Source organism: Emys orbicularis, chromosome 16, assembly GCF_028017835.1.
Source record: "Emys orbicularis isolate rEmyOrb1 chromosome 16, rEmyOrb1.hap1, whole genome shotgun sequence".
Lineage (NCBI taxonomy): Eukaryota > Metazoa > Chordata > Testudines > Emydidae > Emys > Emys orbicularis.
Window position 1 is genome coordinate 14,157,577 of NC_088698.1, and position 21,865 is coordinate 14,179,441.

Below are 21,865 nucleotides of genomic sequence, written 5' to 3' on the forward strand. Positions count from 1 at the left end.
GTGTCTGTGTAATAATGCTGAGCTCTTCTGTCTTGCTCTACAGACACTAAGAAGTGAACAGATTTTTTCTGGTATATGATCAGCTGCTACAGAAGAACCATGCCGAGATCTAACCGTCAGTTCAACAGAACTTGTACCACTCGCTGGGATAGGCCCATCTGGTGACTCTAATAACACCACCACTGGTATCAGTTAAATGGCCGTGAAAACTGAACTCCCCTGTCCCCCAGAGCTAACCCAGAACAGTCTCTTGGCTGAGGAGCAAGTTCTGCTGGTCACTCTCTGTAGGTAAATCGAGTGTAATTGTCGCCCCCTGCTGGGGTGGCTGGAGCACTGTGAGAACCAACCCTTTTCCTGGGACAGCACATGGGAGCCAGGTGGCCCACGACTCAGAGACAGGCGCTGAGCTGCAGCTACTAGGTCTTGTAGCTTGTAACACCTGGTGGGTCCCAAGAACCCCCCTAAAAATAACAGGAGTACTTGTGGCACCTTAGAGACTAACAAATTTATTAGAGCGAAAGCTTATGCTCTAATAAATTTGTTAGTCTCTAAGGTGCCACAAGTACTCCTGTTATTTTTGCGGATACAGACTAACACGGCTGCTACTCAAGAACCCCCCTGACACCCGCCTCCAGTGTCACACTCCTCCCAGCCCCCCACCCCCAGCCCCCGTGCATCACACGTCACAAACCTCCCGCCCGTCTGCCATGGAACCTCCCGCACTTCAGCTGGGCCCCGCGGATGCTCAGCAGACTCATCCCTCTGGGTTTTGTTCTCCCAGCCGGCAGCCGGCAGCACTGAATTCAGAACAAACCCCGACCGTCCCGGGCCCTTTCACCACTAACTATTATCAAATAAACGTTCTCTCTCTTCCCTAGCCGGGGGCGGGTACAATCACTGTCCTGCCGCTGCTGAGGGGGTGGGAAACAAGGAATCCACACCCATGACAACTTATAGGAAAAATGCCAAGCTGGCTTGATACAGACCTGATACAAACCTGAGCAAATCAGCAACGGGAGTCGTCCCTTTAGAGATCGTCCCTGACAATCATCGTATTTGGCCCCATCCTATTTGAAGTGTGCAAGCCCCATCTTATTGGGGTCTAGAAAATATTAGCCCAAAACACAAAAGGGAGAGGGCTGAAAAGGACACAGGATCAAAAGGGCTTAACAGAAGGTAACTAGCCAGCAGTGACCCATAGGAGGAAGGACACGCTCAGATCACGAGGTGTTTGCAGTGGGGAGGCAGAGAACACTAATGAGAACCCCCCTGGTGCACACAAACTCTACAGCAGCAGCCAGTGAGCAGGGAGCAGATTTGCATGAAGGGGCCGTTCTCCAGTGCTGGGCTTTTAAGAGAGAATCGGAGGGTCCCAGCCAGAGATACGTTTGCTTCAGGAAGCCGAGCTCGTCTGGATTCCCACCATGGCCTGGGCCCCTCTGCTCCTCACGCTGCTCACGTACTGCTCGGGTAAGGGGGAGCGCTTCTGATCTGAGATTTATTTAAAAGGACTTTTCACTGAATTCCTCCTTGTTCCTGATTCCCAGACCCCTGGCTCAGCAGGAAATGTGCAGGCGTTAACTCCAAGCCATGATGATCATGTAACATTTTCTATTTCTTTCCAGGTTCCCTCTCCCAGTTTACTCTGACTCAGCCGCCCTCAGTGTCAGTGTCCATTGGCAACACAGTTAAACTCTCCTGCACCATTAGCAGTGGATACACATTTGGAGGTGTCCGTTGGTACCAACAGAAAGATGGGAACAGCCCAAGATACCTTCTGAGTTACAACACTGACTCTGACAAGCACCAGGGCTCTGGGGTCCCCAATCGCTTCTCCGGTTCCAAAGACGCCTCTAAGACAAACGGCTACTTAACCATCACCAGCGTCCAAGCAGAGGATGAGGCTGATTATTACTGTGCTGCATATGCTAGTGGTGCTGCACAGTGATTCAGCGAAGTGGGGAACTGAGACAAAAACATCCTCTTCCATCCGTCAGCCTGTGTTGTGCATGAGTTCAGTCTGTGGCAGTGCATTGTGATCATCCAGACAGATGCATTATGGTTTTACTATTCACTCCCCCAGTCCCCAGTAAGGGTAGCTAATATGATTTATCAATCTCTGGACACTTAGGGACAAATCTTGGTCCCATTCAACCCCCTGGGAGTTTTGCCGTTCACTTCCATGAGACTAGGATTAGACCCTGTTCATAGTTCTACTGTAGTAATCAGATTAGATTATAATTTTAAAGATGTTCCCAATTACATGCCAGGAGAGGAGGCACTTGCTGTTTGTTAAATACCAGCTCATTCCTCAATGAAAACCCAGTGAGACGTGGAGACTGAGCAGCTGAGTGTTCGATTGCAGATCCGGGCATTTCACACGCAAGCCGAGCCAGGGTAGGAAAGACCAGATCCTGGGCACGATACAACCAGCCCCGGTAAGAGAGGCTGAGCCTGCAAAACGACTGAGTGAAACAAGACGCAGGGCCCACATTAAAGGCTACTGAGTAACACAGAACCCACCTCTGTCCCTGGGTGTTGCCCTGGGCATGTCTGGTGAGTTACATGCTGTTCCCAAGGCCTTGACCTCACTGAATGGAACATGTTCTCACAGAAGGGGAGTTCACAATTTGGAAATAATCTAAAGTAAGATTCCAAGCAGCCCTGGGAGTGAAGCTTATTCCCGGCCAGGCGACAGCCGGCCCAAAGGTAGTTTGACTAAGACAAAGGAGCTGTGGGGGAGGAGGCTAGAGGAGTTTTCAAAATCATTCTCTCTTCGTGCACCAATGAAATAGGACTTTCCCTTTCACTGGCATCTGGTTCAAGAGGCAGCGTCCCCGTCAGGGGGCGTTATAGGATGTTCGTGTAGCGGGTAATGTGCCGGAACGCGGAGAACTCTGCTTCCAGGCGGCGCGTGATGAGAGAGCACCGTGTGTATGACGGGAGGAAGGAAGCCTGAATGTAGGAGAGAACCCAGGCTCGCTGTAGGAATTGGCAGCAACTCCCCCATCTGCCCCCAAGTGAGAGAGCCTGAAGCGATGGATATTTTCAGGCCTTGCTGGTGACATGACGGAAGCCCCCTTTCTCCTTACAGGGGCCGGGCCAGTGCTGAGTATGACACTAATCCTGTCGCCAGCTCGCACCCAGGGGCTGAGCTCACAGGCTCAGCAGAGAAGCCACATACTGAGCGGCCTTGAGAACTGAACACCCCTGTCGCCCCAGAGCTGGTCCAGGGCAGGGTCCCACTAGCGAGGCCGTGTCAGGAGCAGGTGCTGCTGGTCGTTCTCTATAGCTAAAGAGTGGAATTGTCGCCCCCTGGTGGGGTGACTGGAGTGCTGCGAGACACACAACTGTCCTGCTGAGACAGTACATGGCAGAGAGCCATGTGGACGTGACTCAGAGACAGGAATTGAGCTTCAGCTTCTAGGCTCTACAGGCTCTAGCACTTGCTGGGTCCTGAGAGCCTATCCACCATCTGCCTGCGATGTCACGCTCCTCCCAGACCCCCTGCTACACTTCCACCAACCGTCCCCCCATTCGCCGTGGTACCTTCCTGCCTTCATCTGAGACCTGCGGCTGCTCAGCAGACTCATCACAGCGGGTGTCGCTGGCCCAGCCGGCAGCCGGCAGCACTGAATTCAGACCACACCCCAACCGCTCCGCAACGTTCCCCCCAGTAAACTGTAAAACAGACGAAGATTCTCTCTCCTCCCTAGCAGAGGTGGCTCAGAATCACGGCCCCGCCGCTGGGCCTTGCCTGCGGGAAAGGGAATTCAAACACACGCCAATTTATAGAAACAACACCGAGCTGGCTTGATGTCGACCTGATAGAAATCTCAGCAACCGGCCTCCTCCCTTTACATACTGTCCCTGTCCGTCGGCCTATCTAGGGTCCGTAAGGCCCATCCTGTTTGGGGTCTGCAAAATAGTAGCCCAGGCCCTAGAGGGAGCAGAGTCAGTGCTTCATTTGTAATGAGAAAGGTGCTTGGGCTCCAGCAATTGTTTTACTTTCATAACTGACGCGGGAAGCTCAGCGATGCTGGGCCATGAACTGCCCGGCCCAGAGGTGCCGGGAATCAGCCTGGCACAAATGAAGCCCTGAGCAGAGTGAAAAGAGCACGGGACTCACAGGGGCTTCCCAGCAAATAAATAGCATTTGACTGGCCATCACCCCAGTGAGACATTTAATTTGCGGTAGTTAAAAGAGCCAGAATGAATTTATCTCTGTGTGAGAAATGGGGCAAAGTCCCACAAAAGAAAAATTACAACACGGGAAATGCTGCTTGTACCTTGCCCTGCATGAGTAAAAGATTATTCAAATGCAGTGGGAAGGGAAGGGTTAAAAAGGACTTTGCCCGTAAGGGTCTCTGTGGGGAGGCTTTGGCAGGATTCTTTGGAGACGGACAGAGAGCAGATTGCAGAGTTACAGCAGACAAGGAAATAAACCCGTTTTGATCTCCCTGGTTAACTCCCAAACAGGGAGACCTGCCCTTTTACAGTCTTTATGTTCCTCCACCTGGGAATGAGGTAGATGCTGACAGCAGCAGCCAGTGAGCAGGGAGCTGATTTGCATGAAGGGGCCGTTCTCCAGCTCTGGGGGTTTAAGAGAGAATCGGAGGGTCCCAGCCACAGACCCGTTTGCCTCAGGAAGCCGAGCTCATCTGGATTCCCCACCATGGCCTGGGCCCCTCTGCTCCTCGCGCTGCTCACGTACTGCTCGGGTAAGGAAAGGATTCTTCTTCCGAGGTTTAATTTTAAATGTTTCTGTCACTGACCTTGTGATTTTTCATGTTTACATGGATTCCTGGTCCTGTCACCTCCAAGCACAAGAGTTAATCCAGAGGTTTCTATCTGTTTCCAGGGTCCCTCTCCCAGTACACTCTGACTCAGCCACCCACAGAATCTGTGTCCATTGGCAACACAGTTAAACTCTCCTGCGCCATTAGCAGTGGATACACATTTAAAGGTGTCACCTGGTACCAGCAAAAAAATGGGAACATCCCAAGATACCTTCTGAGGTACAACACTGACTCTGACAAGGAGCAGGGCTCTGGGGTCCCCAGTCGTTTTGCTGGTTCCAAAGACGCCTCTAATACAACCGGCTACTTAACCATCACCAGTGTCCAGGCAGAGGATGAGGCTGATTACTACTGTGCTGCAGGGACTGCACAGTGATGCAGCCAAATGGGGGAACTCAGACACAAACCCCCCACTTCTGTCCTTCAACCTCCGCCCAGCACGAGTTCATCACGTGTCACGGTTACTGCTGCTGTTCTGTGGGCTCATGGGGCCAGTCCCCTGTCACAGTAACTCACAAGCTTTACCACCTTCTGACTAGTTAATGCCAAATCTTCTTCCCATTGGAACCAGTTGGCGTTTGGCCTTTCACTTTAGTAGAGCCAGGATCTGACCCTTAATACAATCTTAGTCCTTAGTTTGGTTAAACTATAATTCTAAAAAAAATCAGAAAACATTTCAAAATCTGCTTCCCAAATACATGTGGTGAACTAAGGCAGTTCCTGTTAAACACAAGTGTGTAATTAAATGACGATCCAGTGAGATTGTTAGATTGAACAGCCGGGAGTTAGATCCCAAAGGTTTCACACATACACCGCGGGGGTGGGGGGGAAGAAGAGTCTGTCAAAGTAAGGAAAGTCTCATTAGGAAAGTGTGAGCCTGCAAATGACTGTGTTTATAGAGATCAAAGCCTCACTGGGACCCACTTACTAGAAAGATCCCATCCTCTGCACACCTCTCCCCTCCAGAACCCTGCCCTGTAGTCGCCTGATGAGTTACTGGGGGCTCCTGAGTCCATGATGACTCTAGATGTAAAATATTAACACGCAAGTGGAGTCTAAAGGCAGCCACATTCCTAAGGCTAAACCTGAGCTGCGAGTAGCTGGGAATTGAAATGAATCTCTCCTTAAACTCCAGAGACTGGAGAGAATAAAATGTAATTTGAGATGCACCTGGATTTTCCCCATCTACGCTTCTGCATGTGGTTCAGTTCTGACTGGGCACCAGGGGGCGTTGTCACCCCGCACTTGTATCATGAGCTGTTTATAACAAAATGAAGTAACTGTTCAATACACATTCGTTCTTAACAGTCTGGTGCACAGACCATGGTGTTTGAACAGCTGCGTCCTTTCAGATCCCTCAAAGACAGAGTGGTGGGGGAGGAGGCGAGACAGGAGGTCCAACGCACCCAAATGTACTGATTTAGTTTGTAGATTTATGAACCACTTCTCAGTGTAATTACTGGGTATTTATTTACAAAGTGTATTTTTAATTACATTTCAATTACCTGCCATTACATTTAATGCTGAACATCTCTGCAAAATGTTGCCCAGGAATGTCCTTCAGAGGTGGCTGCATCACTGTGATTATTACGTATCTGTATTTCTGTAGCCCCCTAGGAGGACAGGTCACGGCCCAGGTCCCTGTTGTGCTGGGCGCTGTACAAACACAGAACACAGAGACGGTCCCGGCTAAGGAGGGAACAATCTCAGTATGAGACAAGAGACAACAGGGGGCGACAGACCGGCCTGTGGGTGGCAGAAGGCAGCAATGAGAGAATTCTGGCAGCGGGATGGGAAGGGTCTCAGCACACCCATGGCCTCACTGCTGTCAGTTTGTTTGTAGGCATCATGGCAAAGGAGAGCTGGAGGGGGGGTGGCAGGAGGGGAATGAGTTAGTTCTCGGGGTGTTCCCAGGGTGCGTGTCCACGCGAGGGGCAGCATGGGGGACGCTGGCCCGGCTGCACTGCAGTGGTGGTGGCAGTGACCCCTCTCCATGTGCATGTGATAGAAAATATCTGCGTGCCCAGCGATGCAAAGCTCGTCCATTGCTCTCTACATGTCAGACGTGCTGCGCTAACATTACGCTAACGACCCCTCCCAGCAGCCCCGTAACGGCCGTTCACAGAGTAAAGGCCAAATTCAGAGCTGAGCACCCCTAGCTGTACCCACATGGAACTGACATCCCCTTCCGCCCCCCCACTGGATTTGGCCCAGTGAGGCTGACTCCGCGGGAATGATCCAAGTTTGTTTCTCTGTCACTGTGAGGGGCCAGGAGGACAGGGGAGTAGCTAGAAAAGCCAGGGACAAGGGGCCACAGGGAGGTGTTGTAGCATCACCCTCCATTCAGTGTGGCTCACACTTCCCCGTCTGTCCAGAACATAGCGCAGCCACCAAGGACAGGACTTAGAACCTGATTTCTAAAGGGATTTAGATGCCTAAAGATGTTACTCAGCATGTTTAAAAATCTGCCCCTTAGTCCTTTGCTCAAGATATAGAGGCTCCGGCTTTAGCTCGACAGTTCTCCTGTTCGATCCCTGGTGACAGATGTTACCGAGTGTTTGGCACCGTGTAATATTTCTGTTGGGATCAATGCAGATAGGCTGTAGGCAGCAGCTGCAACTAAGGAATTGTGTGGTCAGAAAGACAAAGTAGTGACCAGATTTACTCTGCTACGTGCGCAGCTTGTAAACCTGTGATTCCCCATAACTAACAATAAGCATTTCCCTAGATCTAGCTCCGTACAGAAGTAGGTAAAGAGAACTTCTCAGTCTGTGTGATAGCACCATCCGGTTGTGTTAAAGATTCAAATAATAAGAGCAAATATATTAAATTATATTAAATAAATAAGAGCAAAAACCTGTTTCAATTTGAACTTCAAATAATAATTGAAAATATACAAATTTATAGGGAGCTACTTTTTTTTAAAATAACAAATCTTTTAAAAATAAAGCCTAAACTGGAAGTTATATTTGAAATGTGAGTGTCTTTGTTGTTAAAACTGAGGATTAAGATTTTTTAAAAACCTGCAGCCAATGTATAGGGAGCAGATTTGCATGAAGGGGCCGTTCTCCAGCGCTGGGGGTTTAAGAGAGAATCGGAGGGTCCCAGCCACAGACCCGTTTGCCACAGGAAGCCGAGCTCGTCTGGATTCCCACCATGGCCTGGGCCCCTCTGCTCCTCACGCTGCTCACGTACTGCTCAGGTGAGGGAATTGTTTGATTCAGTGACAAGAACATTAAAGGAACTTGCAGGTGAGGAGGTTTGTCTGTGAGGATCCGGAGTCCTTGTGCTGAGTGTGTTTGTAATGTTGATTTCAGGGGTCAGTTCGCAGCCCGTGGTGACTCAGGAGCCCTCAATGTCAGGAGGGACTGTCACTCTGTTCTGCAGCCTGAGCACTGGAGCCATCACCACCAGCAACTATCCCTCCTGGTACCAGCAGAAACCAGGCTCTGCTCCTCGGCTGCTTATATATGAAACTAATAACAGACCCTCCGGGATCCCTGCCCGGTTCTCTGGGTCCATATCCGGTAACAACGCTGCCCTGACCATCACTGGTGTCCAGGCAGAGGATGAGGCTGATTATTACTGTGCTGGAGCTTTTGGCAGTGGTAGCACCTGGCAGTAATCACAGTGATGCAGGGAGATGGGGAACTGAGACAAAAACCTCAGCCTGTGCCCTGTTAAGGAGTGTTCAGGTTGCAGAACCTGGGGTCTTCTGGAGCAAATTACACAAGTGATCGCTCTTTGCTAGGAATTTCGGCTGCTGAGTGAAGGAAAGCCCTTCCCTCCCCCATCCATCCTCCCTGTCTCTCAGCAGGAGGAACAACTCTTCCCCAGTCCCTCTTCACTCACAGGCACATCTGCCCTTCCGCAGCATCTGTCACTCTAGTGTCTCAATGCACTTGACAAACATCAGTGTGGCCTCCCAGCTCCCTGGGGCGAAGGGTAAATACGAGAGACGGGCAAGCACAAGTGCTGTAATTTTAACCCTACTCAAATATCACGAGCTTGAAAATTTGGCCCCTTCCATAAAACAACTGAGTTAATGCCCTGTAGGGGAGGAACTGTGAGGGGAAGAGCAGAAAGACAGAGAAGAAATGTCTAATGACTGAATGAATGGTCTATACAGAATACCCGGGTAGTCACTGTGCCAGGCTAGTGGTTAGGGGTTTCTTCTGTCCCTAACACATTGCACATGCTGCCTTCTGTGCATGAAATCATTGGAAAACACATGGAAATACCCTAGGAATAAGATTCCATCGGGGGAAAGATTCCCAAACTCAGACTCATTTGTGAACCCTGACAAGGTGTCTGTCTGTAGTTTGCAAACCTTTGACCTCCATGAAGCTCACCCATCCCCAAAACCCATCACCCCCACCTCAGAGATGGGAGAGTGAGTCATGGAGGGGTTTTGATTCATTCGGGGTCCTGCAATGAGTCAACGGCAAAGCTGGGAACAGAACCAAGGAGCCCTTGCTCTCAACCACCTGCTTTAACCACTAGACAACATACCCGCTGTCCAACTGGTTCCATTTTAAATACACATTTTAAGTTGTTTCATTTTTAAACCAGAAACTCACCTCATTTCTTGTGGGTTTGCCTCTGTCCTTTGTCTAATGAAGTTTTCTCAGAGGCATCACTCGGACAGTAATGTGGAACCCCAAGAAATGATAGAAACTCACCAGCACATACCCAGGATATTTATTTAGTTTGTTTCTTTTGATTTATTCTGAGAGCAGCCATTCCAAGCGTTGTGTTCAACACATAAAAACACCCAACCCTGAACAGTCAATATTGCCTAGTTATTCTCCTCTTCCAGGTCCCCCTTGGGTTCCTCAGTTGAAGGCAACAAAAACACGGGCTAAACACTTCTTTGCAGCACATTCAAACTGAGAACACCAGAATGTCCAACCTTTAAAAAAAGATTCACTTCAGTGTTACCCAGGAAATTGTAAAAAACGATGCTATGAATTGGTTCCGAGGCTCTGTTTCTGTTCAGACTTTCCCCTGGGGTCAGGGTTTGTTCTGAACAGACCCTCATGGACTGTCCCCTCCATTCTATCCCCCAGGGAAAGACATAGGGGAAATCTACCAGCTATCAACTGAATGGTGTCATCCGTGCTGCACAAATTTACTCTCAAATTTGCTCACTGCTCAGAACAGGGCTGCTGGTTCTATGGCTGCCTCAGAAGTAAGGACACACGTGTCTCCCAACCCACAAGGTAACTGCCCCAGCAGACCCCCCTGGTGGTGTAAGACCCAGGGGTGATATGCTAATCGCCAGGGCTGTTAACATGGGGAAGGGAGTGCACGGAGCAGACAGGACACTACTAGGTTTGTTTGGGGGTTCAGTTTTTTGGTGAAGGGTCGGGGTGTTATGTGGGGCCACCTAGATCCCACCAAGATGGGATTTTTAGACTCACAAAAGTGACGGTCATGTTGGAAAATGACCCTGGTTCCCACCAAAGCCAGGGATGGACACTGCTTGAACGCACTGCTCTTGTCTCAGCTCCAGTTTACTCAGAGCAGGTGGTGCCAATCCAGCCAATCAAAGAGGGCTGGGCTACAGCTGGGCCTATAAAGGGCTGAGAACAGGTAATGAACTGAGACGGGCTGTGCTGGGGGGAGGGAAAGTCACTGTGGAGTAGAGCTAGTGCCTGTGGTAGGTCCCTGGAGCAGGGGGCCTGGGCTCAGAGAAGCAGCTCTGGGGTGGCTGCTCCTGGAAGGCAGCAGAGCTGAGTGAAATGAGGAAGCTGCTAGGAACAGGAGAGTCAGAGACCCTGGCAGGGGGCCCTGAAGCCTGTGGCTAGGGAATGAGTTAAAAGACTGTTTTTCTGTTTGTTTGCTAACTTCTGCTAAGGAAAATAACCCTCCTTGCCAAGGAGGTGTGGCAGCGCCTGCTTTGGAGTGTGGGAAGTAGCCTGGCCTGATGACAGGTTCCCTGGGGGTAAAGGAGAGAATGGGGCCCTGGGGTTCCTGTATTTGACAGGGATTCTAAAGAAGGAGCAAATGAAAGTTTATCAAGAACGTCCCTGGGAGCCCAGGCGCTAGGTGGTGCCTCAGCACTCGAGTGTGGAATTCCTGCTGCACTTTTCTTTGCCAGGGCTGGAGTCTGACATGTATCCCAGATAAAGTTCCTGTTCCCTGCTGGGTATGGACACCTAGCCATCTGGTGTAGGCTGCACACTGCCTCCCCCCACCCCGCCACTAGTGACTTTTACAATGCAAAATGTCTCTTCCTGTAAATCTCTGATACAAATGGATAATCTCATGAATCTAACCACAGCTGGTTGGTTTGTTGGTCTCTTTCCTCTGTTTGGAGATACGCTGTTTATCAACCGCTCCTGCCATGTCTGGTTTAAACACCTTATAGTCACAGGTTTTAAAGCATAATATCAGTGAGTGTCCATAATACAAAAGTCTTTGTCCCACTGAACTGAACAGCAGTGTTATCATTTCTTTCAATGGGACCAAGATTTGACCCCTGCAATGCAGTGCTCCTGCAGCAATGAGATTCTGTTATAATCCTAAAGGAAGTGTTCCAAAATCCAGTTCCCAGATCCATGCTGTGAGAGGAGGTAGTTTGTGTCTATTAAATACCAGCTCATTCTTCAGTGAAACTCAGAGCCTGCGGAGCGGGGTGTTAGAGCCGAGAGCCCAGGCATTTCACACACAAGCCGAGCCAGGGACGGATCTGGCCATGATACAAACAGCCCCGGTAGGAAACGCTGAGCCTGCAAAATGACCAGGTGAAACAAATCACAGAAGCCACATTGAGATCAACCGAGTAGTAAAGACCCCACCACTTGCCCCAGGCCTGCTGTATGCGTTTCTGAGGAGTCACAGGAGTTCCCAAGTCCTAGCTATTCCTACATGTAAATATTAGCCCAGGGGGTGAGTTGGAGGGACACAGTAACACGCAGCCATACTCACAAATGGCAAACTGGGCTGGATGTAGCTGGGACCTGTCATGAATCTCTCCTTAAACTCCAGAGATTGGAGAGAATTGAATGGGATGCGAGAAGCAGCTGGATTTTCCCCAGGTGCTGTAGGGCAGTATAGCAACATGGTGCAGCTATGACTCTGGGCACAAGAGGGCGCTGTCTCCCTACACTTGTGAACTGTTGGTAATGAAATACAGTAACTGTTTAATACACATTTACCTTCCAGGGTGTGTGCAACAGGCTGTGGTGATCAGAGAGCTGCATCTGTTCAAACCCCTCCTGCAGACACACTGGGTGGGGGAGGGATGAGACAGGGGGCTGACGGAACGCGGATGTATTGACTTATGTTGTAGATTTATGAACCACTTCTCAGTGTAACGGCGGGATTTATATATACACGTAAACCCAGACAAGTCTGGAAACAACCGTTCCATCAGCATGTCAAGAATTGGTGAAATTAGGAAGGGGTGAGCCTGTTGAATGATCAAATTAAACAAGGCACAAGGGGGTTATTCACCCCTCAGCCAATACAGAGCTACTAAGTGTGGGGGTATGAACTATACAGACCAGAGTTCAGATTGCCTTAGATCCCGTGGGGAAAAAGCCCCTTAAAAATATCAAAGGCAGAGCAAGGCAGCACATGGTGTCTGGGGCTGAGAGGAGCCTTTTACACATGAAGGAAACGTGGTCCAGTTTCTTTTGAAATAACAAGGTCCAGGCCACGTTAGGAAACCGTGAGCCTGCCAATGATTGTGTTAACGGAGACCAAAGCCTCACCGAGACCCACTGAGTAGAAAGAACCTTCATCTGCACACCCCCTCTCTCCCCGCACCCTGCCCTGTACTTGTCTGATGAGCTACAGGGGTTGCCTGGGCCCTTGATGTAAAATATTAGAAAACAAGGGGAGTGTGAAGGGAGCCACATTCATAAGGCTAAACCTGAGCTACGTGCAGCTGGGAACTGGAATGAATCTCTCCTTCAACTCCAGAGACTGGAGAGAATAAAATGTGATTTGAGATGCACCTGGATTTTCCCCATCTTCTCTTCTGCAGATGGGTGATGTGGTTCAGTTCAGACTGGGCACCAGGGGGCGCTGTCACACTGCACTTGTATTGTGAATAGTTTTTAGTGGAATAAAGTAACGGTTTAACACACATTTGTCTTCAAGAGTCTGGTGCACAGACCGTGGTGTTTGAACAGCTGCCTCCTTTCAGATCCCTCATTCAGACCGAGTGGTGAGGGAGGAGGAGAAACAAGAGGTCTGAGGCACCCAAATGTACTGATTTAGGATGCAGAATTATGAACTACTTCTCATTGTAATTGCTGGATATGTATTTGCAAAGTGTTTTTTTATTTATATGTAATTTAACGGACATTACATTGAATGCTGAACATCTCTGCAAAATGTTGTCCAGGAATGTCCATCAGAGGTGGCTGCATCACTGTGATTATTACGTATCTGTATTTCTGTAGCCCCTGGGAGGACAGGTCATGGCCCAGGTCCCCGTTGTGCTGGGTGCTGTACAGACACAGAACACAGAGACGGTCCCGGCTAAGGAGGGAACAATCTCAGTATGAGACAAGTGACAACAGGGGGCGACAGACCGGCCTGTGGGTGGCAGAAGGCAGCAATGAGACAATCCTGGCAGCTCAGCACACCCATGGCCTCACTGCTGTCTGTTTGTTCGTAGGCATCATGGCAAAGGAGAGCTGGAGGGGGGGTGACAGGAGGGGAATGAGTTAGTTCTGGGGGTGTTCCCAGGGTGCGTGTCCACGCGAGGGGCAGCATGGGGGAAGCTGGCCCGGCTGCACTGCGTGGTGGCGGCAGTGACCCCTCTCCATGTGCATGTGATAGAAAATATCTGTGTGCCCAGCGATGCAAAGCTCGTCCATTGCTCTCTACATGTCAGACGTGCTGCGCTAACGTTACGCTAACGACTCCTCCCAGCAGCCCCGTAACGGCCGTTCACAGAGTAAAGGCCAAATTCAGAGCTGAGCACCCCTAGCTGTACCCACATGGAACTGACATCCCCTTCCGCCCCCCGCTGGATTTGGTCCAGTGAGGCTGACTCCAAAGAGGAGGGAGGTGCTGGCAGCAGCAGCCAGTGAGCAGGGAGCTGATTTGCATGAAGGGGCCACTCTCCAGCGCTGGGGGGTTAAGAGAGAATCGAAGGGTCCCAGTCACAGACCCGTTTGCCTCAGGAAGCCGAGCTCATCTGGATCCACCATGGCCTGGGCCCCTCTGCTCCTCACGCTGCTCACTTACTGCTCAGGTCAGCTGGGCGGGTTTATGTTCAGTGTGATTGTTATGGAGAAGGTGACTTTTCAAGGAATAAAGGAACTGAATTAATAATAATGTGTTTGTAATGTTGATTTCAGGGGTCAGTTCGCAGCCTGTGGTGACTCAGGAGCCCTTGATGTCGGTGACCCCAAGAGAGGCTGTCACTCTGTCCTGCAGCATGAGCACTGGAGCCATCACCACCGGCAACTATCCAGGCTGGTACCAGCAGAAACCAGGCTCTGCTCCTCGGACACTTATATACAGCAGCAATACCAGACTCTCCGGGATCCCTGACCGGTTCTCTGGGTCCATATCCGGTAACAACGCTGCCCTGACCATCAAAGGTGTCCAGGCAGAGGATGAGGCTGACTATTACTGTGCTGTATTGACTGGTCGTGTGAATCACAGTGATCCAGCCAGATGGGGAACTGAGACAAAAACCTCCCCTGTCTTCCTCCCCTCCAGCCTGGGCTCTGCGCTGGCTGCACAGTTTGGTTCCTGCCTGCAATATGAGTAGGGTTCTACTAAATTGACAGCCATGAAAAACGGATCGTGGACTGTGAAATCTGGTCTTTTGTGTGCTTTTACCCTATACTATAGAGATTTCACAGGGGAGACCAGCGTTTCTCACATTGGGGGTCCTGACTCAAAAGGGAGATGCAGGGGGGCTCACAAGGTTACTTTGGGGGGTCGGGGTATTGCCACTCTTACTTCTGCGCTGCCTTCAGAGCTGAGTGGCCGGAGAGCAGCCGCTGTTGGCTGGGCGCCCAGCTCTGAAAGAAGCACCCTACCACCAGCAGTGCAGAAGCATAGGTGGCAATTCCATCCCATGCCACCCTCACTTCTGTGCTGCTGCCTTCAGAGCTGGGTGGCCGGAGAGTGGTGGATGCTGACTGAGTGCCCACTTCTGCAGGCAGCAGCACAGAAGTAAGGGTGGCAATACCATAGTGGGCCATCCTTACTTCTGCGCTGCTGCTAGCAGCGGCTCCGTCTTCAGAGCTGGGCTCCCGGCCAACAGCCGCCGCTCTCCTACTGCCCAGCTCTGAAGGCAGCACCGCTGCCAGCTGCAGGGCAGAAGTAAGGGTAGCAGTATCGCAACCCGCTCTACAATAACCTTGCAAACCCTCCTTCCACACAACTCCTTTTTGGGGCGGGACTCCTACAATTACAACACCGTGACATTTCAGATTCAAATAAGTGAAATCATGAAATTTATTATTTTTAAAATCTAATGACGGTGAATTTGGTAGCGCCCTAAATATGAGACAAGAATTGCTCCTCCTTAGGAATTTCAGCCACCCCTTGTGCCATCAGCAGGGGGCGCTGCTCCACCACTCCCCATTCACTCCCCCTGCGGGAGAGATCAGCCGCTCTTATGCTCTCTGCTCCGTCTCTCTAGCAGGAGCAGCTTTTCTGCCTTATAGATCCCTGTGTCATAGACCCACCACTGCCTGGTCAAGCTGGGAGCAGATGGCCACGTGCTCCTTGGGTAAAGGGACACCTCTCCCCTAACCCAGTTCCCTTGTTACTCCACCAGCCGGAGGATACCTTGAATGGTCTGAAAGTGAGAGGAAAGACCGATGAGATCATTTAGTGCATCCCCATTCCTATGCCTGGATGAAGTGTCCAGTTATACACCGCTACCTCGATATAACGCGGCCCGATATAACACGAATTCGGATATAACGCGGTAAAGCAGCGCTCCGGGGGGGTGGGGCTGCGCAATCTGGTGGATCAAAGCAAGTTCAATATAACGCGGTTTCAGCTATAACGCGGTAAGATTTTTTGGCTCCCGAGGACAGCGTTATATCGAGGTACAGGCGTAGGACATATCAGACAATAGAATACAGCAAAATCTTATTTATTCTTAGCCAAAAGTTACACCAAGGGGATCTAGGGACTGTTCAGGGTCTCTGACCCCCAGTCCTGGCCCAGCCCTCAGAGGCACACACACACGGGGGCAGCAGGTCATAAGGAAGCCGAGGACACAGGTCAAGACCATCTTGGGTCACAGACCCTGACTCCTAACGCTGGTGGCACAAACACTGCCCGTGAGACCTGGGAATTTCCCACTAACTTTCCCACTCACAGGCCCCATGGTGCTAACACAGATCCATTCTCCCGTAGCTCAGGGAATCACGTCTGGGCCTAGGTGTAAACTTTCAACCCTGCATTACCCAGCAGGAAGAAGCAAAGCAGGGCCCAAACCCCCGTTTGAAAGCGCCCCTGGCTGGTCTGCTGTGCAGTGTGGAGGGAGGCGCAGACAGAGCCCAGTAGAATGCAGGTTTCACCAGGAAGGGAGAAGTTCTGGAGGAAAGGGAATGGTGCCATCAGCTACTTCAGCCCTTGGGTTCCCCGGCTGATCATTGTAGAATCAGGCAGAATTTTCCTTCTTCCCATGCCAAAGCTCGGCAGTGAGGGCAGCTGTCAGGCCCCGAGCACTAGGCCTGTGCTCCCCAAGCAGGGTTATAAATTGCCAGGAGCCCAGATCCCAGAGGATGAGAGATCCTGGTCACACAACGCAACGTTGGGGTTAGAGACAATTCTTATAAAGCGCTGAGTTAGAGTGACTGCTGGGAACTGCTGTAAATGTGACCTTTCCCACTAGGGGGAGCTCATCGTCTACAATGTCCATTGTCCAGGCCAGAGGAGCATAAGGCTACCAACAGCTGGGATACAGAGGTCTCTCTGGGGTTCTCGGGTGTGTTTTTTATCTATACAAAGAAATCTCCCATTTGCAATAGTGTGAAACCAGCCTCAGGCATCCCCCCCTGCCCTCTGCACTCCAGGGTCCGTCCCCTCCCCAACCTGCTTCAGATTCCAGGCACCCCCCTCACCTACTTCCTGGTTTGGGGAAAAGGGTAGACAGGGGTGAGCAGCAGGCAGGCCGGTGCAGATAGGGCATGTGCCCAGAGCGGGTACGAAGCTAAAAGCCAAGTGACTTTTGCAGCAACAGTTTAATTCAAAGTTCTCCTGGGACCCAGCACGTGTCATTCTCGGGGGTGACACTGACCTGTCCCTCTGCTGGGATCTGAACAGAGATCAGAGCAGGAACACGAGCTCCCAGCAAGAGTTGTTCCAGCTGGGACCCCACCAACTTCCCTCCTCCGGTCCCATCTCCACCTCCTTCCCCAGGTGTCAGTCACCAGAGCTGTATCCTGTGCCCTAGAGTCTGAACCAGTCAGTCCAGGGCATCCCCACAAGACACGCAGGAGAGGGATGTGACGGCTTTACCCAGGGTTACTGGGACCAGAAACGTTCCCTGGTAATTCAGTGCGTGTGTGTGTGTGGGCGGGGGGGTTCTGAAATCCCATCATAATCCATGTGCTCCGTGCAGGTAAATGAGTGACGGCACGTTTCCCAGTCGGAGCTCTCCGCACTAGGATCACATTGGCTTCCCCTGAGCAAATGATAAAGCAGAGGGGCCTTTCTTACTTCTGTCACATGGGACCTTAGAGAGCGATTCTGCCCAGGCAATCTGCAGGGCTCAGCTTCGATATGAGAAACCACCAGCATCAGGCAGATTTGCATGAAGGGGCCGTTCTCCAGCGCTGGGGATTTAACAGAGAATCGGACGGTTCCAGCCAGAGACCCGTTTGCCTCAGGAAGCCGAGCTCATCTGGATTCTCCACCATGGCCTGGGCCCCTCTGCTCCTCACGCTGATCACTTACTGCTCAGGTGAGGGAATTGTTTGCTTTAGTGACAAAAATATGAAGGGCACTTGCAGGTGAGGAGGTTTGTCTGTGAGGATCCAGAGTCCTTGTGCTGAGTGTCTTTGTAATGTTGATTTCAGGGGTCACTTCGCAGCCCGTGGTGACTCAGGAGCCCTCGATGTCGGTGACCCCAGGAGGGGCTGTCACTCTGTCCTGCAGCCTGAGCACTGGAGCCATCACCACCAGCAACGCTCCAGGCTGGTTCCAGCAGAAACCTGGCTCTGCTCCTCAGCAGCTTATATACAGCACCAATAGCAGACCCTCCGGGATCCCTGCCCGGTTCTCTGGGTCCATATCCGGTAACAACGCTGTCCTGACCATCACCGGTGTCCAGGCAGAGGATGAGGCTGACTATTACTGTATTGTATGGGCTAGTAGTGTGAATCACAGTGATCCAGCCAGTTGGGGAACTGAGACAAAAACCTCCCCTGTCTTCCCCCCGTCATCTCCTCCTGCCTGGGCTCTGCACTGGCTGCACAGTTTGCTTCCTCCCTTCAATACATCACACACTGATTGCTTCTTCTTAAGAATTTCAGCCATTTGCTGTCTGCAGGGGGCGCTGCTCCACCCACTCCCCATTCACTCCCTCTGGGGGCGATGTCAGCCACTGTTATGCTCATTGCTTGGTCTGTCTGCCAGGAACAACCATTCCTGCCTTATAGATCCCTGCGTTACACCCACTACCTGGGTCAAACTGGGATCAGACGGCCAGTTTGGGTAAAGAGACACGTCTCCCCTAGCACAGTTCTCCTTTGTTACCCCACCAGCTGGACCACACCCTGAGTGTCCTGGAAGTTAGAGGAAATGTAGGAAAGATCTATCAGATCCCTTAGTCCTTTCCAGTTGCTGGGGTTGCATGAAGTGTCCAGATACAGGGTGTATCAGAGAATGTTTGATGTGAAAAACCCTCCTCCCGAGAACCTGCTCCCTGCCCCCATCCCAGCTGCTTTGCAGCTTCTCTGGTTCTCCCCAGAAGTTCATTAGTGCCTCCATGGCCCCTGCTCCTCCTGACCCCTGCAGCCCAGCAAACCACTAGCCCGTGGCCATGTCCAGTTCCCTGTGGGCCAGTCTCGGTGCTCAGGTACCGCAGTGATGGGGGCGGCATAAGAACCTCAATAGAAAAATTCATCTGCTGGCTGCAGAGTCAGTGTCCCGCGGCGGGAAGGGCCGGGGCTGTCCTAGCCAAAGCGGGAGTGTTGGTGGCTGTGTCCCAAAGCTCCCGCTCCCCTCCATGGAGAGACAGGAGTGTGCCCAGCAGTGGAGCTAGACATTGAAATACAGGGTCAGATGAACAATCGGAGGGTCAGCTACTAAGAGACCTCCCCGGCCTGTATAAGTAGAGACTGGCCTAATGTGATGTCCCAGCCCTGTTACAAGATGGGTACTGCATGGACGAGCTGACCATAGGACGACCCTCACTTGGACACGGGCTCTTGGGCCAGGGGCTCAGAGGCAGGGCCGAGATGCGTGGACTGGACAGCCTGGGGCAGAGGGTCGAGAGAGTTGGGCAAGAGACGCCAAGTCGAGTACAAGCTCTGGAGACAAAGTTACAGGAGGCAAACCTAGTGCTGGGGGAGGTGAAAGCCTCATGCCAGACAATAATAGAGGAGGCTGCAAAACCAAAGCAAGAACTGATTCAGACAAGACCAGACCTGGTACAAAAACGACTGTTGGCAGCAACTCGAGTGGGAACTAGCTGCACTGTTCAACTCTCCTGCACCATCAGCAGTGGGTACCCGATCACACATGCCACCTGGCACCAGCCAAAAATTGGAAATACTCCAAAATATCTTCTGTGGTACAAATGCAAAGCTGCCAAGCACCAGGGCACTGGAGTCCCCAGTCACTTCTCCGGGTCCAAAGATGCGGCTAATACAACCATCAACCTAGCCATCACCAATGTCCAAGCAGACAATGAGGCTGTGCACCGGGGGGGGGGGGGGGGGGGGGGGGAGGGCTGTACAGTGATGCAGCCAGATAGAGAACTTACACAAAACCCTTGTGTTCCAGCAGACCATACGGCGCATGTGTGTGTGTGTGTCTGGGCGCAACGCTCCTCCGCGCAGATGTGTTGGGGTTTAACTAGGCACATTCCAGTCACCAATGAGGAGCACTACTAAAGATTATCAGGGTGTGCACATTTAAGGCCAAATCTTGGGCCCAATGACCAAATGGGCATTTGTCGTTTATTGTCCATGGGACGAGGATGAGACCCTTTATGGAACCTCACTGTGGTACCCAGATCCAGTGATGATCCCAAAGAAAACCCTCCAATGTCCCGTTCCCAAGTACATGCCGTGAGAGGAGGGAGTCCTGTCCCTTAATTACCAGCTCACCCTGCAGTGCCAACCCAGTGAGATTCAGAGCCCTAACAGCTGGGTGTTAGGTTCCAGAGTCCAGGCATTTCACACACACAAAGCCAGGGCAGGAAAAGAACAGAGACAGGGTCCTGATAAGAACAGCCCCATTGCCAAGGGCCGAGCCTGCAAAATGATTAGGCTACACAACACACAGAAGCCACATTGAGAGCAAGTGAGTAGTAAAGCCCCCCAGCACTTTCACTCCTCAGTCCTGCTATCCACCTATCTGACAAGTCACTGGGTGTTCCCAAGTCCGGGCTATCTCTGCATGTGAAATAGTAGCACAGGAGGGGAGTTGGAGAGACATATTAACACACAGCCACATTCATAGGACAAACTGGGCTGTCTGTAGCTGGGAACTACAGTGAATCTCTCCTTAAACTCCAGAGATGGAAAGAAAAAAATGGGATTTGGGAGGTACTTGGATTTTCCCCATTTACTCTTCTGCAGCTCAGTGACGGGGATCGGTTATGACTGGGCACCAGAGGGCGACGTCTCCCTGCATTTGCACTGTGAACTGCCTACAATGGAATTAAGTAACTGACACATATTTATCTTCACCTGTGTGTGCACCAGACTGTGGTGTTCAAACACCTGCTTCCTTTCCAATCCCTGGGCAGACAGACTGGGTGGGTTAGAGGTGAGACAGAGCATTGAAGGAGCCCCAGTGCATTGAGTTAGGTTGGAGATTTATTAATAACCGCTTTGGTGTAGCTGCTGGACACTGATTTATAAAGATTTTTTTAGCACGTACATTTAATGTCAAACTGTGCAAGAAAAAGTTGCCCAGGAATGTTGTGCAGAGGTGGCTGCACTGCAGTGGTGGGTGAAGTAATCCTGCCCATTTATAGCTAGTATAAAATGTCTCTGTGTAATAATGCTGAGCTCTTCTGTCTTGCTCTACAGACACTAAGAAGTGAACAGATTTTTTCTGGTATATGAGCAGCTGCTACAGAAGAACCATGCCGAGATCTAACAGTCAGTTCAACAGAACTTGTACCACTCGCTGGGATAGGCCCATCTGGTGACTCTAATACCACCACCACTGGTATCAGTTAAATGGCCGTGAAAACTGAACTCCCCTGTCCCCCAGAGCTAACCCAGAACAGTCTCTTGGCTGAGGAGCAGGTTCTGCTGGTCACTCTCTGGAGGTAAATCGAGTGTAATTGTCGCCCCCTGCTGGGGTGGCTGGAGCACTGTGAGACACCAACCCTTTTCCTGGGACAGCACATGGGAGCCAGGTGGCCCACGACTCAGAGACAGGCGCTGAGCTGCAGCTACTAGGTCCTATTAGGGTAACCAGATAAGCAAGTGTGAAAAATCGGGACAGGGGGTGGCGGGTAATAGGTGCCTATGTAAGAAAAAGCCCCCAAAATTGGGACTGTCCCTATAAAATTGGGACATCTCATCACCCTAGGTTCTATAGATTGTAGCACCAGGTGGGTCCCAAGAACGGCTCTGACACCCGCCTCCAGTGTCACACTCCTCCCAGCCCCCCCCCCCAGCCCCTGTGCGTCACACGTCACAAACCTCCCGCCCATCTGCCATGGAACCTCCCGCCCTTCAGCTGGGCCCCGCGGCCGCTCAGCAGACTCATCCCCTGGGTTTTGTTCTCCCAGCCGGAAGCCTGCAGCACTGAATTCAGAACAACCCCCGACCGCCCCGGGACCTTTCACCCGTAACTGTTACCACATAAACATTCTCTCTCTTCCCTAGCCAGGGGAGCTTCAATCACTGTCCTGCCCCTGCTGAGGGGCTGGGGAACAA

General features: G+C 51.4%; 1 protein-coding gene across 1 annotated transcript; it reads left to right on the top strand.

Annotated features, from left to right (window-relative positions):
- Positions 1 to 1,387: 1,387 nt before the first annotated feature.
- Positions 1,388 to 14,541, top strand: LOC135890556 (signal-regulatory protein beta-1-like). The gene is made up of 4 exons (XM_065417971.1): positions 1,388 to 1,470; positions 1,626 to 1,944; positions 13,946 to 14,016; positions 14,123 to 14,541. The coding sequence occupies exons 1-4, from the start codon at positions 1,425 to 1,427 to the stop codon at positions 14,539 to 14,541; spliced, it is 855 nt and encodes a 284-aa protein (XP_065274043.1). The 5' UTR covers positions 1,388 to 1,424.
- Positions 14,542 to 21,865: the final 7,324 nt, after the last annotated feature.

Coding starts and splice junctions, on each gene's coding strand:
- LOC135890556 (XM_065417971.1), top strand. CDS start 1,425: ATGGCCTGGGCCCCTCTGCTCCTCACGCTGCTCACGTACTGCTCGG. Junction 1,471..1,625: donor GCTGCTCACGTACTGCTCGG/GTAAGGGGGAGC, acceptor ATTTCTTTCCAG/GTTCCCTCTCCCAGTTTACT. Junction 14,017..14,122: donor GCTGCTCACTTACTGCTCAG/GTCAGCTGGGCG, acceptor TGTTGATTTCAG/GGGTCAGTTCGCAGCCTGTG.